At 46.6% G+C, this 16,045-nt stretch overlaps 2 protein-coding genes across 2 annotated transcripts; both read right to left on the bottom strand.

The window, feature by feature from the left end:
- Window positions 1-455: 455 nt before the first annotated feature.
- Window positions 456-2,147, bottom strand: LOC149276519 (transmembrane protein 9B). The gene is made up of 3 exons (XM_089503540.1): window positions 2,064-2,147; window positions 1,621-1,755; window positions 456-611 (listed from the first exon to the last, which is right to left on the bottom strand). Exons 1-3 carry the CDS (start codon window positions 2,145-2,147, stop codon window positions 456-458), a joined length of 375 nt encoding a protein of 124 aa, XP_089359666.1.
- Window positions 2,148-2,414: 267 nt separating this feature from the next.
- Window positions 2,415-15,300, bottom strand: LOC149276518 (nuclear receptor-interacting protein 3-like). The gene is made up of 9 exons (XM_089503547.1): window positions 15,121-15,300; window positions 12,191-12,349; window positions 11,383-11,465; window positions 9,670-9,809; window positions 8,785-8,837; window positions 8,543-8,637; window positions 6,471-6,505; window positions 2,948-3,192; window positions 2,415-2,510 (listed from the first exon to the last, which is right to left on the bottom strand). The coding sequence occupies exons 1-9, from the start codon at window positions 15,298-15,300 to the stop codon at window positions 2,415-2,417; spliced, it is 1,086 nt and encodes a 361-aa protein (XP_089359673.1).
- Between the last annotated feature and the right edge of the window lie 745 nt (window positions 15,301-16,045).

Genomic DNA, 16,045 nt, shown 5'->3' with positions numbered 1-16,045 from the left:
TAACCGGCAGCTACTCGTGCAGAAGGGGCAGCAAAAGCGAAGGATCGATATCTACAGACAAAGCCAAGAGCTCACTAAATAATAAAAAGAACTATATATATATATATATACACACAACAATCACATTAACAGAGACGATCATGAATGTGTTAAAAAACAAAAAAAACCAAAACACTTAATCACAGGCAGAGAATTACAATAATTTACCAATTTTATCATCTTTAATATATTAAGAGATTTTCATTGCGCAAAGAAACGTTAACGTGGAATCCTTCGTTTGTTTCGCTCGCTTTTAAAGTTTTGCCTCCGTTGAGAACATCTTCTGCCAGCGCACCCGCCGCCAGCCTGCACTGATCCACGGACCCCCGCGGCAGCCTGGACTCAAATTCATGGGGGAAGCGCTGGGAAGACGGAGTGCGAGGGGGTCTTTCGGAGAGAAGGTGCCACGTTCGGAATTAGCTGAGCACGACGTGGCGGTCGAAGACGGACTTGCGCTGCTCCTGTACCTGCAGCTTCCAGCGCTGCTGCGCGTGCTCCACTTTATTCAAGACATTAGCGCGGCTCCTGGATCGCGACAACACGTTGTGTGCGTTGGCAAAAGGCTGGTGGTCCTGAAAGAGTAAAAAGTGGTCTCGGTATGAGAATGAAGCAGCTTCTTTTAGCATATGATGAGGAAAATATATATTATTATTAATTATATTATTTTATTTGTTTTATGCCATAAAGTGCAGCAGCTGATTAAATAAATTCGGGACGGATCACGGAAGCAACGCAGATGAGATTATGTACATTCCTACACAGCATTCGCACGAGCTGCGTGTGCTTTAGCGTAATCGAACGTCCCGTCATGGCTGTACACGCCTGGCAGGTAAGATTAGTCTTTTGTTTTCTAACGATGAGCGCATCTCGCCTCTGGAAACGGGAATTTTAAGATGTGAAACCGGGTGATTTGGCGCTCGTCTTGTTTAATCAGACGCAGTAATCATTATTTATTGATTTATGGAACGGTTTATAGAACGGGGAGGCCTTTTTATTTCACTGTGTTTTGGGTGTAAATTCATTGGATTCAAATATTTGAATGAAAAAAAAAAAGCAGTAAATTAAGCTGGACGTCGCCGATAAGCTGGGATAAATATTACTTTATTGTCTGCTTGGCAGCTTTGTGTGTTTACAGTAAACATGAACACTTTCAGCTGGAGTTTTGGAAACAAAATATTGTTTATTTGAGGCAATTGGACCGTTACAATGGCAATAAACCGACGTGACAGCTCCTCGTAGCGCGAGACCACCAAATTCACAGTGTCAAAAAGAGTAACCCAAGGACGCCTCTCCGGGTTTAGAATCGACGCAGTGGTCAGGTTTGATAGCAAGAGAGTGAGGGGAGGGTTTCCAAAGGGGCACATGTATAGCAGATGGATGGGGGGCAACTGCCAAAGGGGCAAAGGATTGGGGAGAGTCCAGCAGAGGGAAGGGGAAACGCAAAAGATGAGAAGCTTCGGAGACACTCAAAAAGAATAGCAGGAGGAGACGCTGTCCAGCATTCAATCACCGGAGAGAGCACTTGGGAGGATTCAGAACAACAAACCTATACGTGCCGGACGCGAGAGAGAAAAGACTTACCCCGACGTCGTCTTCATTCTGAATGAGCTGAGAATGGCCAAAGAGCCGTCTCTTCAGCATGGGCTCCACCAGGGTCAGGTACACCATGTAGAGGAGGAGAAGGCCCAGTATGGACAGGTAGATGATGATGGTAATCTGTGAGGGAGGCAATGGGAGACACATTATACGGGACCCCCCCAGGGGCAAGTTATGTAACATACCGCAGGGGCTATTCCGGGGAGAACAAGGAAATAAAAATACACGGATAGCGAGATTTACGCTTCTTATTCAAGGCTTGGAGGCTTTTCTGGATGAGTCTGGGGAGATGGGTATAAGACATATTTATTGCACGATATAATAAAACAGTAAGAGATTTTAATGGGACTACAGGGTCCCAGCAGAGAAAGGCGAGGGTTCAGAGACCCGAAGCTCTCCGGTTAGTAAATCAGGGAGGAAGGACTTACTTTGATGGTGACGGAGCTCCTCTCTTCGTATTTACACTCACAGCGCAGGCAGTAAGCTTCTTCGTCGGCCCACGGCACGGGCATGGGCTTCACGACATGGCTGCAGACGCTGCATGCAGAGACAGCAAAGATTGACTCAACGTCTTCAGGAGAGAAGGTGAAAATGCCTACGGGTCACCGCGTGCAAGTGCCTACGGGTCACCGCGTGCATGCGCACCACCGCTAACTGCATTACAGCAACCTAAAGGAAGCCGGCCATCTTTGTCCGGCAGGCTCCTTTTAGCTGCGAGCCGGGGGGGTTTAGATTGCGTTTAAATACATGTCCGAAGCCATCGGATGTCCGCAGGTGACTCACCAGTCCTTCTGGGTGACGTTTTTGTTGAATATACTTCCGGGTTTGTCCTTATAAGGAGGGCAGATGCATTTACAGCGAACGTCCTCGGAATTCTGTGAAACAATCGCAGAACGCACATCGTTAACCCGTTCAGCCTCAAAACAAAACTATAATTTAGCGGCAGCCACGTTTAACTCTTGAAGGGTCAGGGTTACAGAAAGGGCGGCCGCACGTTACAATGCAGCTCATCAGACACATCCTCATCGAAATGTCTGACAAGCAGGGCCCTCCATGCCCCGTGGCTCCATATGTATTTGTCCATATAGCCTGTTGTACAGCACTGCAGATTCTGTTGGCGCTATATAAAAACACAGCATTTAACAGGTTTGCAGGGAGCTCGTGGCTTCTACTCCCATCATGCTCAGCCAAGAGTCCCTGACATCCGTAAGCATGAGATTCAGTGACTTCTTCTCCCCCAGGAGCCTGCAGTATGGGAGTAATCATCTGCGGAGGAAGGGGTACACGGGGCCTGGGGGCTCAGGGGTCTCACCTTCTCGTCAGAGGCCGGAACAGGAACCATCAACAGGCAAATAACCCCGGCCCAGAGCAGGGCACATGAGGCCCGGAGAGCAGCCATATCCAGAACAACCAAGCCTGTCAAACCCGAACCGGAACTGCCCTCCGCAAACTGCAAAACATCTGACGCGGCCCCACTTCCGTCTAACTTCCGGGCACTTGCGCAGCGCTCATCGCTTTCCGTCAGATAATCTGACCACTGACACTTGGTTCCGCCCTCTGTCAGGAGCAGAGAATTCAGTGTTTATTCCACATTACTGGCCCCTGACAGGGCTGGGGGCCCCTCACACTCAGAACTCTGTTACCAATATGGTGCATTAAAATTAACATTTTATATGAAAAAATAAACAAAAACCCGTGTTTGTTTCCATAACATAATTATTAGTCGTTCATTTTTTTACCTGCCAGGGTACCAGATAACCAAAGCCGGGAACTCACAGGGTTTTAAAGTTTGTGATGTTTGTTATAAGCTAAATAAAAGTACACGGCCTGTTTATTCCAATTCGAGTACGGTGTTTTTATTTCAAGTTATACAGTACAAGGATACATTGTTGGTTACAATATCCCTTACAACTACATGATTTTTATATAGGAATTATTTATTGTTTTTATATATAGCGCCATCATAGTCTGCAGCGCAGTACAGCGGGAATCGATGGAATTGGGTTCCTGGCGTAAGATCTGATACTCATGCAGAAGCTACATGTAAAGAGAGGTGTGAATGATCTGCGCTGCGGGGGGCCGGTACTGTATAGAGGGCACGGTGTATATAGGGCACAGTGTATATAAGCCCCCCAAATGCAGCCTGAAAAGCACGAGGGATTCACAGGGACACTGGGCTTCCTGCTTTGGAGCACCGGGTGGCGCTGCAGCTTTCTCAATAAGCAGTCTGAATGAGTCATGTAAGTCATTCCCAACAACAGTGATTAACCCGCCTGTGTTCAAGAAGTGATATCGATACTAATGGCTTTTTGTGTAGGTGTCAAATAAGCTCTATGACTTACTGACCACCCCTGCTACATCGCCTCATACTGACATCACCAATATGACATCACTACGCACTGCCGTCACATATGCTTTCCACTACTGATATTATCACTAGCAAAAAGCTGATATCATAGATATGACAAAATGATGACATCACTAATACAGCGCTAGTACAGGGCAACGATGACATCACCAATACAGCACCAGTACAGGGTGATGATCAGGGCCGGCCCAAGGCAAAATGCCGCCTGGGGTGAATTTTAAAATGCCCCCCTCCGTTATCTACCCTTCCTCTCCCTCCGTCCCTGTCGCGCCCCCCCCCCCCCCCCCCCCCGCTGTATTTACCTTGCTTTCAGCAGTCCTGCGGCGAGTCTCCCTGTTCGGCACTCAGCATTACAAGCCGGCACCGAGACCGAACAGGGAGACTCGCCGCAGAGGAGAGAGAGGGGCGCCGAGCCGGTACTGACAGCTTGGTAACCGAAAACCACTCGGCGCCCCTTTCTCTCTTTCGCTCAAAAAAAAATAAAAATACAAAAAAAAGGGCTTGGGGCGGCAAATTGCCGCCTGGAGCGGTTGCCCCACTCGGCTCCATTGTCGGGCCGGCCCTGGTGATGATGACATTAATAATTTAACCCACGAATTTCGTGCCCCCCGACTCCCCCCATGTTTATTTTCTCTGTGAATCCCTGAGTTGAATATACATGAAACGTGTATATGCGGCATAACGTGTTAATAACGTGTTCCGTGTCTCTGAGACCCCCGCAGCCCGCCAAGCTGTTAATCTTAGGTGATTTTGCACATCCGACACTTCACACGGATGATGTCATCCCATGCCCCAGTAGTCCACAGTTTCCATGGTAACCGTGTGCGAACGGCTCATCTCGTATCTTACGCCGAGTGCTTCGTTACAGCTGGAGAAAATCCCCCCCCCGCGTGACTCAGTGTTTCCTGATCGCGGCGTCAGGATCCGCGTCCCATACGTGAAGAATGTGTAAAGAACAAGACGGAGAACCTGCGTCACCATATCGATTACATACAATCCCCACGGGCACATATTAAACCGTAGCGGGCCCCTGGGGGCTGCATCATTTCATCTCATCAAACCCAGTGACAAAAATCAGCACATTATTTCTTGTCACGGACATATTAAACTGTTATGGATGCGGTTTTAAAAAAACCATATATGTACTGAGAGGGTGGTAGATAAGTGCAGCAGCCTCCCAGCAGAAGTGGTAGAGGGTAATACAGTGAGGGTATTAAACATGCATGGGATAGACATCCGGCTCCTGAATCTAAGACGAGACCAACAACTGATTAAGGTTTGAGTCTCTACAGATTAGACGGGCCGACGGGGGCCGATCTGCCGGCAGGTTCTGGGTTTAGATTTCTTTCCACGATAAGTCATGTGGCTGCCCCTTAATGTTTTATGAGCTGCCGGCTTCTCCGTGCTGCGCCTCCCAGCAGGGACACCCCGCTCACCCGCGGGGAGAAAAGCCACGCAGCCTGAGAAACGCGCCGCGAATAGCAAAGCTTTCATCAGGACCCAGATAGAGCCAGCGCAGCACGGTGCCGCTCGCAGCGACGTAATTGGGCGGCTAGGAGCGAAACGCAGGAGACCGACGTGTCCTTAATGTCAGGGTGGGACACGTGGCAGGCAGATCGTAGCAGGGCGTCGCGGAACAAACAGCCCCCCCCCCGGTCCTTTATCCTTTATGTATTTAAATGTCGCCCCCCGGGCCGGACATATTGAGATCGCAGGTCTTTCCTGATGTTTTATTTTTAGCGATATTCCCGCTAGGATTTTGTGGTTTTGCGCCCCGCTTTGTACTGCGTTACGGAATATGTTGGCGGACGCTCATTGAGGCCGTGTCAGTGCCTTAGAAATCGTCCCAAATCCCCGACGCGTTTTCTCTTCTCGTTGTGTTGGATGTTAAGGCGCTCGCCTCGGAGCCAAGAACGGAAATCTCTGTGACAAGGAGCGTTTCTCTCGAGGGTTAATCTGTGTGTATTAACTCATTCCAGTTCCCTGAGTACCCCCCCACTCTCTCCCAGTACTAAGAACCCAGTTAACAGGCAACGTCCAGTGAGCACCCAGTAATGGCCATCTCTCCTAGAAACAAACACTAGAGTATGGCTCCCAGTAACAGGCTTCTCCCAGTAACAGGCTTCTCCCAGTAACAGGCTTCTCCCAGTAACAGCCTTCTCCCAGTAACTGGCTTCTCCCAGTAACAGACTTCTCCCAGTAAGGTCCCACTAACTGGCTTCTCCCAGTAAGGTCCCGCTAACCGGCTTCTCCCAGTAAGGTCCCGCTAACCGGCTTCTCCCAGTAAGGTCCCACTAACTGGCTTCTCCCAGTAAGGTCCCGCTAACCGGCTTCTCCCAGTAAGGTCCCGCTAACCGGCTTCTCCCAGTAAGGTCCCACTAACCGGCTTCTCCCAGTAAGGTCCCACTAACCGGCTTCTCCCAGTAAGGTCCCACTAACCGGCTTCTCCCAGTAAGGTCCCACTAACCGGCTTCTCCCAGTAAGGTATACTCAGAACTCATCCTGTAATTAAAGGGAGGAAGTGAAAGAGAGGCTGGATCTGACACTCAGAGTTGGACCTCAGTTAACCCCAGGCATGAGATCTCTGTCCCGAAACATAAACAATAAATACATTTATTTCTATCCGATCCCCCTAAATTTATATAATTAACTCTTTAGTGGCGGAATCAAAAGAAACACGAAGAGTGACGCAGTGACATCATCAAACACGCGCTTTATTGTAAATATGGGTAAAATTGGCACATTTCAGAGGCTGATTGTCTTTGCGGAGATGGCCGGGCGGCGCGGGGCTTGGCTCGCAATTTATATAAAAAGGAAGCGTTTAGAATCACAATAAAAACCTTATGAGCTAGAAAAATGTTGCGTGATTTAAGACGGGGCTCCTTTAAATCCCAGAGGTTGGCGTTTCCAGTAAAAATGAATTATGGGGTAACTTTCATGTCTAAAAATGTCTATTTATAAAACACATGAAAATCATAATTTTGTTAATTACAGTACAGAGTCAGATTTTATAACCTGATCATTAACGAGCATTTCAGTGACGCCTCGTTTACTCCCCGGTGATTTTTGGGGGGTCTCTTGGACCTGCGCAGCTCTTATCCAATCACTGCCTTACTTTGGGCGGAATTGGTTAATAATATGCACATGGGGAGCACTGATTTCGTACATGCGCAATGACATGTTTCGGGCACAACCAAATAGATCCAAAATAGGTCACATCAGTGGAAAGGGGGTCCCCGGAGACACCCGGCAGAGGGGCGCCAGCAATTTGAGTTACGTCACTGGGCCACCCCTGGGGTCCCTGCTTAGACTCTCCCTGCGAGCTGCCGTCTGCTCCATTTTTAAGTAAAAGAAGCAGAGATTTGGTCACTTTATGTGATTCTTAGAACAGCCTGGAGACGGTTTGGTTTATGGCTTTGATTTGGAGCGCAGCGGTCCAATCATCAGTCAGATCAGTCACCTGACGGGCCAATCATCTAACAGCTCAATCATCAGATGGCCCAATCATCCGACGGGCCAATCATCACTCAAAACAATCACCTGACGGACCAATCATCTAACAGATCAATTATCACTCCAAACAATCACCTGACGGACCAATCATCTAACAGATCAGTCATCCAACAGACCAATCATCCGAGAACTGAGGACATTATGATAAATATTCCGTTATGTAAACTTTTCTATTCTTTACGGGACGCGAAGATCCGGAAGGCGCCGATATTTTATCTATAAATCCGGAATAAAAGGATCTCCCGGTTATTCCTGAAATGAGCGGATTTGTGGAAATCTAGAAAGCACATAAAACGATCGCATCAAGAAACATGGAGTTAAGCACGTCAAGGGTCGGCAGCCTCAGCCACTCCAAGAGCCGCAGACTACAACTCCCGGGGGGCACTGCTCAGCATGATGGGAGTTATAGTCCTCGACAGCTGGACCGCCAGAGACCGCTTACACAGAGCAGGCCATGGTTACTCGCGCCGTCCTTCCGATGGGATGGAGTCGAAGCTCTTTGTTTAGTAAGGAGGGCAGCGCTCTCTTTGGGGTTCCTCTAATCCGCTACACATCCGGGGGGATGGAACAGAGAGAGAGAGATTACTGACCCTGGGGTATAAAACCCTGAAATTCTCTTTATTCCTCCCCACGTCATCCCTTTAACGACATGCCCCCCCAAACCCGCTTTTATGTTACTATATCATATTGTATGCAACATTAGTTAATTCCAAGACGTTTATGCAGAAAAAAAAACCCTAATAATTCAAGCAAATTAAAATAATTATTTGTAAATTTGGCTGAAGTTAAGCACAAAATGTAAATAGGGCGGTGACATCACAGGGGAGGAAATTGAATGATATTTGCCAAGAAAGAATAAAAGTATCAATTTTTAAATCCATCCCAATGTATGGATCTCATGCGCCGCAGGGTGTGACGGCTCCGGTTTAATAACCCTTCTGTGTCCGCACTCCCTGTCTCCTGCACTCTACTTCCCAGCATGCACCTGCCCCCCCTGGCCCTCATTGGCTGCCCTATTATACTCACTTCTCTTTTGCATTGTGTTTTGTGACAATGAAAGGAATAACCTCCGGATCCGAGCCTCCGATCTCAAGCTGGTTCTTGTCAAGGTTTATAGTGCACTGCAAAAAAATAAACAGAATTATATTGTATGGCGTGAGAAGTCCCGTAGGATTCAGGGTTTAAAGTCCCATTACTAGATCAGCCTCTACCACTTCTGCTGGGAGGCTGTTTCACTTATCTTCCACCTTCTCGGCAAGGGACTTTACCTTCATGGATCGTAATGTCTGGAGCCCAAGGGAGAGATATCTGTCGTTGTCATCTAGAAAAGAAAGATAATGTGGATAATAAATATATTGAAGGAGTTATAGACATGATTTTAACTTATAAGTTCAAAGAGTAATTAAGCAAAAATAGCCCCAAACGAATGTGAGAATAATTAACGAAGAACCAGATAGGTAAAGTAAGGATTTGTGATTAATGTATGTTCTGGGTGTATATAGGATGAGGGTTAGTGTGTGATAGTGTATGTTCTGGGTGTATATAGGATGAGGGTTAGTGTGTGATAGTGTATGTTCTGGGTGTATATAGGATGAGGGTTAGTGTGTGATAGTGTATGTTCTGGGTGTATATAGGATGAGGGTTAGTGTGTGAGTGTATGTTCTGGGTGTATATAGGATGAGGGTTAGTGTGTGATAGTGTATGTTCTGGGTGTATATAGGATGAGGGTTAGTGTGTGGTAGTGTATGTTCTGGGTGTATATAGGATGAGGGTTAGTGTGTGATAGTGTATGTTCTGGGTGTATATAGGATGAGGGTTAGTGTGTGATAGTGTATGTTCTGGGTGTATATAGGATGAGGGTTAGTGTGTGAGTGTATGTTCTGGGTGTATATAGGATGAGGGTTAGTGTGTGATAGTGTATGTTCTGGGTGTATATAGGATGAGGGTTAGTGTGTGGTAGTGTATGTTCTGGGTGTATATAGGATGAGGGTTAGTGTGTGATAGTGTATGTTCAGGTCAGCATGCGCAGGATTTTGGCAGACGGTGTTTTTAACCCAGTGCTTTGGTTTTCAGACGCATTTGCCAATTTCTAATGAAATCCCCCAGTATTTGCCCCTGCTGTTAAACATTTGCCCCCAGGACTGGATCTGTACCTATGACCACCGCAGCGCACTCCAGGGTCAGACTCCCCAACGTCACAGCCAATCGCTCGATTTGTCCGATGGGTGTCATGTTATACCGCAGCGCGGCGTTCTCCTCCTCGTTCTTATAGGATCGGAAATGTTCTTTCAGCCTAAATTAAAGAAAAAAAACACATGAGACGGTTTATGAGACCCCCCAAGATCGGCCAAAATCAGGACCCCCTAGCAAGGGTACCGGGGTATGTATGATGCGTCTGCTGGGGTTTGGGGACCCCAAATACACTGCCTTGTTGTGGAATTCTGAGGTTTGTTACTTTAGATTTATTCACCAAGCTGCGTTTGGCCCGGTGGGGCCGAGAGAAATGAACATTTTCCAAAAGCGTTTAGTTAAAGTCCCCCCGAACTCCCTCTGCACGAGGCCGTGTTGCATCTTCCAGTAACATCCTCCTTGTTGGGACATGCGGCCCCCGAGAGCCGACAGTGACCTCATTCTGCCAGATCCGAGCTTATAATCGCTGCGTGGGGCTTTCCGCCTCATCGGCTCCAGCAGAGGATACATATATATATCACAGAGCGCCTGACGTTGGGCTACAACCCCCAGCATGCCCAGCCACTTGAGAGAATGTTAGAGTTGCAGTCCATGCATGGTCAGAGTGAATGTTGGCCCCCCCTGGGCAGGGGCAGACTCAACGGCAGGGGTTACAGGCGCCGTCCTTCACGCTCGCTGCTTTGCCCTGTTTTGTAGCAAAGTTCCTTCTGCGGATAATTCCTGCCTTTTCCCCAAATTCCACTTGTTTTAGGAACGGATCAGTGAGGGACCAAAGTATTAGCGTATGTAGTCTTTGCGGGGACTGGCTGACCAGCTATGGATGGGGTAAATGTTCTGATGGGGGTAATTATTTTATGGTTTTTCCCCGTATTCGATGAGTCTGGAGTTTGGAAACTCCACATATTTCGCTCCGTAAATGAAATCATTAGAAATGACCCAGCGATGTGTGCTGCCGGCCGGCGTCTCGCTGCGAGTGATAATTACCCCCCCCCCCCCCCCGCGGGCTGTGAAATCAGTGGGCGATCGCCTTCTGTGAAACGCGGAGCTGGCAATCCGTCCCGGGCATTAACTCAGAAAATGCCGCACTCCAGCAACACCGTATCCAGTACAGAGACTTAATAAACCCTTCCGGACGCCTTATCACCAACCAGCGAAAGGAGGGGGTCCCGAGACCACCGTGTGATGCCGTTTAACTGTGAGACGTCTGGCTTCTACCCCAAAACTGCCTGAGTTTTTGTATAAAAACTAAGAAAGGAGTTCAATGGAATTTTACAATCCCCACTAATAAAAATAATAATTAATAACAACAACAATAACAATAATAAATAACAATGACGATAACAATGTATTAAAATAAACATAAGAACAGCAACAAAACCACTAATAACAACAACAATAAAAATAATATTAAACATAATAATAATAACGAGGTTTCAGAAGTATCAGCAGTGTAATACCCCGCCGATTATTGCTCTGATTATTTCATATTATTAATGTTTGGAAGTGCTGGTATTATTCTTCACCAGTCGTAACTGTGTTGAGCCAGACCACAACATTGCATCAGATTGCTGCAGCTGTTTGCGTGGCGCGCATGCATTCTGCGCAATCTCTGCTCTGCGGCGCATTCATTCATTCATTCATTCTGCGCTGTCACGCATTGTCGCGCAGCTACTCACCCGAGTCTCTCCACGCAGGCTGAAGGAATGAGGTTATGCTGACAAGATGTGTCAATCGAGGCCCTGATCGCCTTCCCAGCGCACTGCACAGGACCAAAGACAAGAGACAGTGCTTATTAGTATTATTATTACTATTATTATTACTATTATTACTGCCATTATTATTACAATTACTATTATTATTACTATTATTATTACTATTATTATTACTGCCATTATTATTACAATCACTATTATTACTATTATTATTAATATTATTATTATTACTATTATTATTATTATTATTACTGCCATTATTATTACAATTACTATTATTACTATTATTATTACTGCCATTATTATTACTATTACTATTATTATTCATATTACTGCTATTATTATTACTATAATTCTGCGCCCCCATCAACATTAACCCCTTGAGTGCCAGGAATGGGTGCCATGCCCGTATCCAATGTCATGCCCCCCGGCCCCCCAAAAATAAAAATACATTATTATTAATACTATTACTACTATTACTAATATTATTACTTCTATTACTATTATCAATACTACTGCTATTATTATTACTATTACTATTTTTTCAGAACCTCCTCAATTTTCAACGATTTTGGTTGAAAATGTGCCCTGTTGGGGTAAATGCGTTGCTATGAGGGGTAATTATGGAAATAATCCTTAGCGTGTCAGAGAGTGGTCGAGGAAGCGCACCCCAGACTCGCGGCGGAGGGGGCAGCCGATTAACCCCAGAAGAGTCCAGTCCGCAAATCTGAAATAAAACCCTATTTAACATAAAATAGAAAGGAAGCCCAACCTGACACCAAACGGAGATCAGATCCTCGCCCGCCGTCCTGACGCATTTCACTTGGTGGAACTTGTTGCTCTCGCCCTTCGGGGTCCAGCTGGTGCGCGTCGGTCTCACTTTGGATAAGTTGGTCTCCAGGAGGCGTCTTTGCAGAATGTTGTGCGGTTGCTGGGAGGGAGAAATACGTCGGGGCGCAATCACCTTAATAGAGCTTAACAACATGAGCCCCCCAACAGCGCAGGTTTCAGGATCTCCCTGGATGAGTGCGGACAGACCAACCAGTCCCAGTAAATCAGCACCGAACCAAGACATGGAGACGGACAGCTCAGCCTGTAATGTCCATTCATCTATATATATACATTGTACAGCGCAGCGGAACATGGTGGCGCTATATAAAACAATAAACAATAATAATATGTATAATAACTACAACGTATAATATATCGGTTAAAGAACTCGCGGTATTGCAGCTACTCTATGATCTAAAACGCGTCTCCCCAAAAACGGAGAAAATAAACTACATTCAGGAGATTTCTCTAAATATGTATATAAAGTTAACCCTTTAGCTGCTTTCGTGTTCAGAAACACGCCTAGCCCGTGAAAGGGAGTTATTTCTCAGGTCATTAACCCCCCGCAGACTCTAATAACATGTAAACAAGTAAATGTAAGTTTTGGGGTAATTCCGGGAATTCGGAGGGTAATTGGGGGGAGTGAGGCTTAGTTGCTAGGAGACCGATGTATACGCTCATTAAGCTGGTTTAGACGGATCTTGAGCTCAGTTTAATTAAATTGGCAGCGCCTGCGCCCAACGCACTCCCCGGAAACGGGACCGGTACAAGTTACCCTAAAATTATCACAACAACAAGAATTTCTCATGGGGAGTCACATCCTGCAACCCCGAACCCCAAAACCCAGAACCTGCCGGCAGATTGGCCCCATCCGGCCCCCATCTCTCCTGCTGTAAAGACTCAAACCTTAATCAGTCGTTGGTTTCGTCTTAGATTCGGGAGCCGTATGTCTATACCATGCATGTTTAATACCCGCACTGTATTACCCTCTACCACTTCTGCCGGGAGGCTGCTCCACTTATCTACCACCCTCCGTTCCATCTCAGCCTCTGATCCTGTAGTGTTAGACCCCCCCCACTGTCTTTTATGTGGACTTGGATTACATTTGAGAATTGGGTTTAAAGTTCTACTTTTATTCACCGTTACGGTTCGTTACGTTTTATTTCAGTGGTTACCGCGCTGCGATTCCCTCAGTTGGGGATTCTATTGTTTTTTAGGTCATTAGCAGAGAAGGGAGTATATCGCCGGCTCGTTCTCCAACGCTCAGCAAACCGGTCATTTCATGGGATTAAAAACTCATCATCTCTCCATCAAAATTTCCTCCGACCCATAAAACCAAATGGAGCGTTTCAGTAACTGCCCCTCCGGCCGTGGCAGAGCCTTAATCACACGCTTACAGCTCCTGTAATCTGCTTTTACCTTCACAATAGAGAAAGCCGACCAACTGGGGATGATGGGAATTGTAGTCTAACATAAAGTCAACACCTGAGGACCCTTATAAAAAAAAATCATGTGAGATGGATTATGATGTAAAATTTATATTTTCCATAAGGGCTGTCTGGGCGCTAAGTCACATGACTGCAAGTCCTCAGCAAGACAATTAACCCCTTCCTTGTATTTCCTTCATTATTCCCGTATTACATCCCTTTATCTGCTTTATGGAGCGTTAAAGTGTTAATCCAGGTCAATCTCCACTGGAGAGTCACAAAACCTGAGTGTCAATTCTCTCCTTTACACAGATAATAATAATAATAATAATCTTCATCATCGTCACCTCGGGTAATCTGCGTTAATAATATTTATCTCCAGTTTCAATAATCAACTCAGTAAACAGATAATATGAGAAATAAAAGGAAGGTATCTTCAGGGTTAATAATATTATGCGTCTGATGATTTTATTTGTTTCACGTATTTAATGATAATCACGGTTATGGCAGGCAGGTAGATTTATACCTTATATCGAGTTCATGAGTGCAGCCATTTTGGGCCTTTTGGCCCCGCCCCCTGCTTATCCCTCGTGGAGCCGTCACAGAGAGGTCGCCTGACAGCACCCCGGACTCTTTGCTTTATACTTTATATGGAGGAAGCGCCTAATGGGACTTCAAGGCCTACTCTTCCCGGCACAGGAGGCGCGGGGATATGACATCATACTGCTGCACCCCCCCACTGAGGCAAATCTCTGCCCCCCCCCACCATTACATGGCAGCTCAGAGCAGTCACTATGGAGCTGTGTTATGACATCACGCCTCGGCCCCTCCGATGTCACAGATCTATCTGCAGCTACGTTTTTCTCTGGGGCCCCGGACCCCGCTGCTGTCACCTGCCCTGGATTGTTCTGTGGCTGAGATTTATCATATCAAAAATGGTTAAATTTAGAGGGAATGGAGTGTTTTTTATATTGTATGAAACAATTAACCCATCGCTGGGCTCGTTGTAACCGACCCGGGAGAGGAATGGATTCGGGGCACACACAAAAAAACAGCAAAACGGTGAAAAGAGATGAATTACCTGAAAAAAATCTGCGGCACAAACGCAGTCAACGCCGCTAAAAATCACATTTTTTTTTTTAACCTCAAACTATCATTTTGTTATATGGAGATTTTTCTGTAATCAGATCGTATCTTATGAAAAAGTTTCTGCCCACCCCCCCCATCAACATTAACCCCCTGAGTGCCAGGAGTGGGCCCCATGCCCGTCTTCAAATAAATTAAACATTTAAATGTCATGCCACCCCACACTCCAGCCCCCCCCCCAAATAAATCGAGGCAGAAATGAAATGGGGATTTCGTATAACGCTTTCATCACGCAAAGGGTTAAGGACGAGGTGGCTGACATTTCGTGGAAGCACCGGACCCCCCCCCCCCCCCTTACCGTATCCTTGGAGGTTCCCAGCCGTTTCAGGCCATCCAGAGGCAGCAGGTCGGCGGAGTCCTTGTGGATGAACTGGACGGATTGCTTGATCCTCCTCTGCTGGCGAAGGGAGGCAGCCTCGCGGAGGTCGCCCTCTTTCCTGCCGCCGCCGCCGTCGGTGAGAATCCCGGAATAGAACATATCACAGCGTCCCCGCGCCTCTCCAGATGCACGGCAGCAGACGGCAGCCCTGGTGCTTTATAGCCCGGGGGCTATCAGCTGACGTACGCGGAGAGGCAGGTGCTTGGCCACTGGGAGGAGGTGGCACAGCCGCTGCTCCTAGGGACGGATTAGCAGCAAGTGGGGGCCCTGGGGGACAGAGCCAAATACAACCCCCCCCCCACACACACACACACACACAGATCACCCTGCCATACGTTAACATTTATTCACCCAATAATCATAAAAAGCGGAACAAATCCAATAAAACAGAATCCAGGGACATTCTTTTTAATGATTTTGTCCAGAAGATTCCAAAAAGTTCCAAACGGAAATGAAACTTCGTATTTGGTGGAAAGGAAAGAAATGAAGAGATTTCTCAGAATCTGCGGCATTCGCTTCCCGCTCATTATTGTTTTTTAGCAGGAATTGGTAAAAACGAATTGGATTTTTTTTTATTTTTGCGACCGGGAAATAAAAGTCGCTTTTCACGTATAATTAACTTTAATAATTTCATGATAAATAATTGAAATCACTTTTTTCATTCATTTTCAGTTTCGCTGCGTCTTGTATTTGGATTACGGAGAATTTCCTAAACTTCCTTTACATTAAATATAGAAATCCGGCTTAATGAAGATCGGCCCCCGTCGGCCCGTCCAGTCGCCCGTTTCTCCTGCTGTAACGACTCAAACCTCAATCAGTCGTTGGTCTCGTCTTAGATTCAGGA

This window comes from Sceloporus occidentalis, unplaced genomic scaffold (assembly GCF_023333645.1).
Source record: "Sceloporus occidentalis isolate IW3139 unplaced genomic scaffold, rSceOcc1.0.p SCAF_235, whole genome shotgun sequence".
NCBI lineage: Eukaryota > Metazoa > Chordata > Lepidosauria > Squamata > Phrynosomatidae > Sceloporus > Sceloporus occidentalis.
This window is presented reverse-complemented; position numbering and strand designations above follow the sequence as displayed.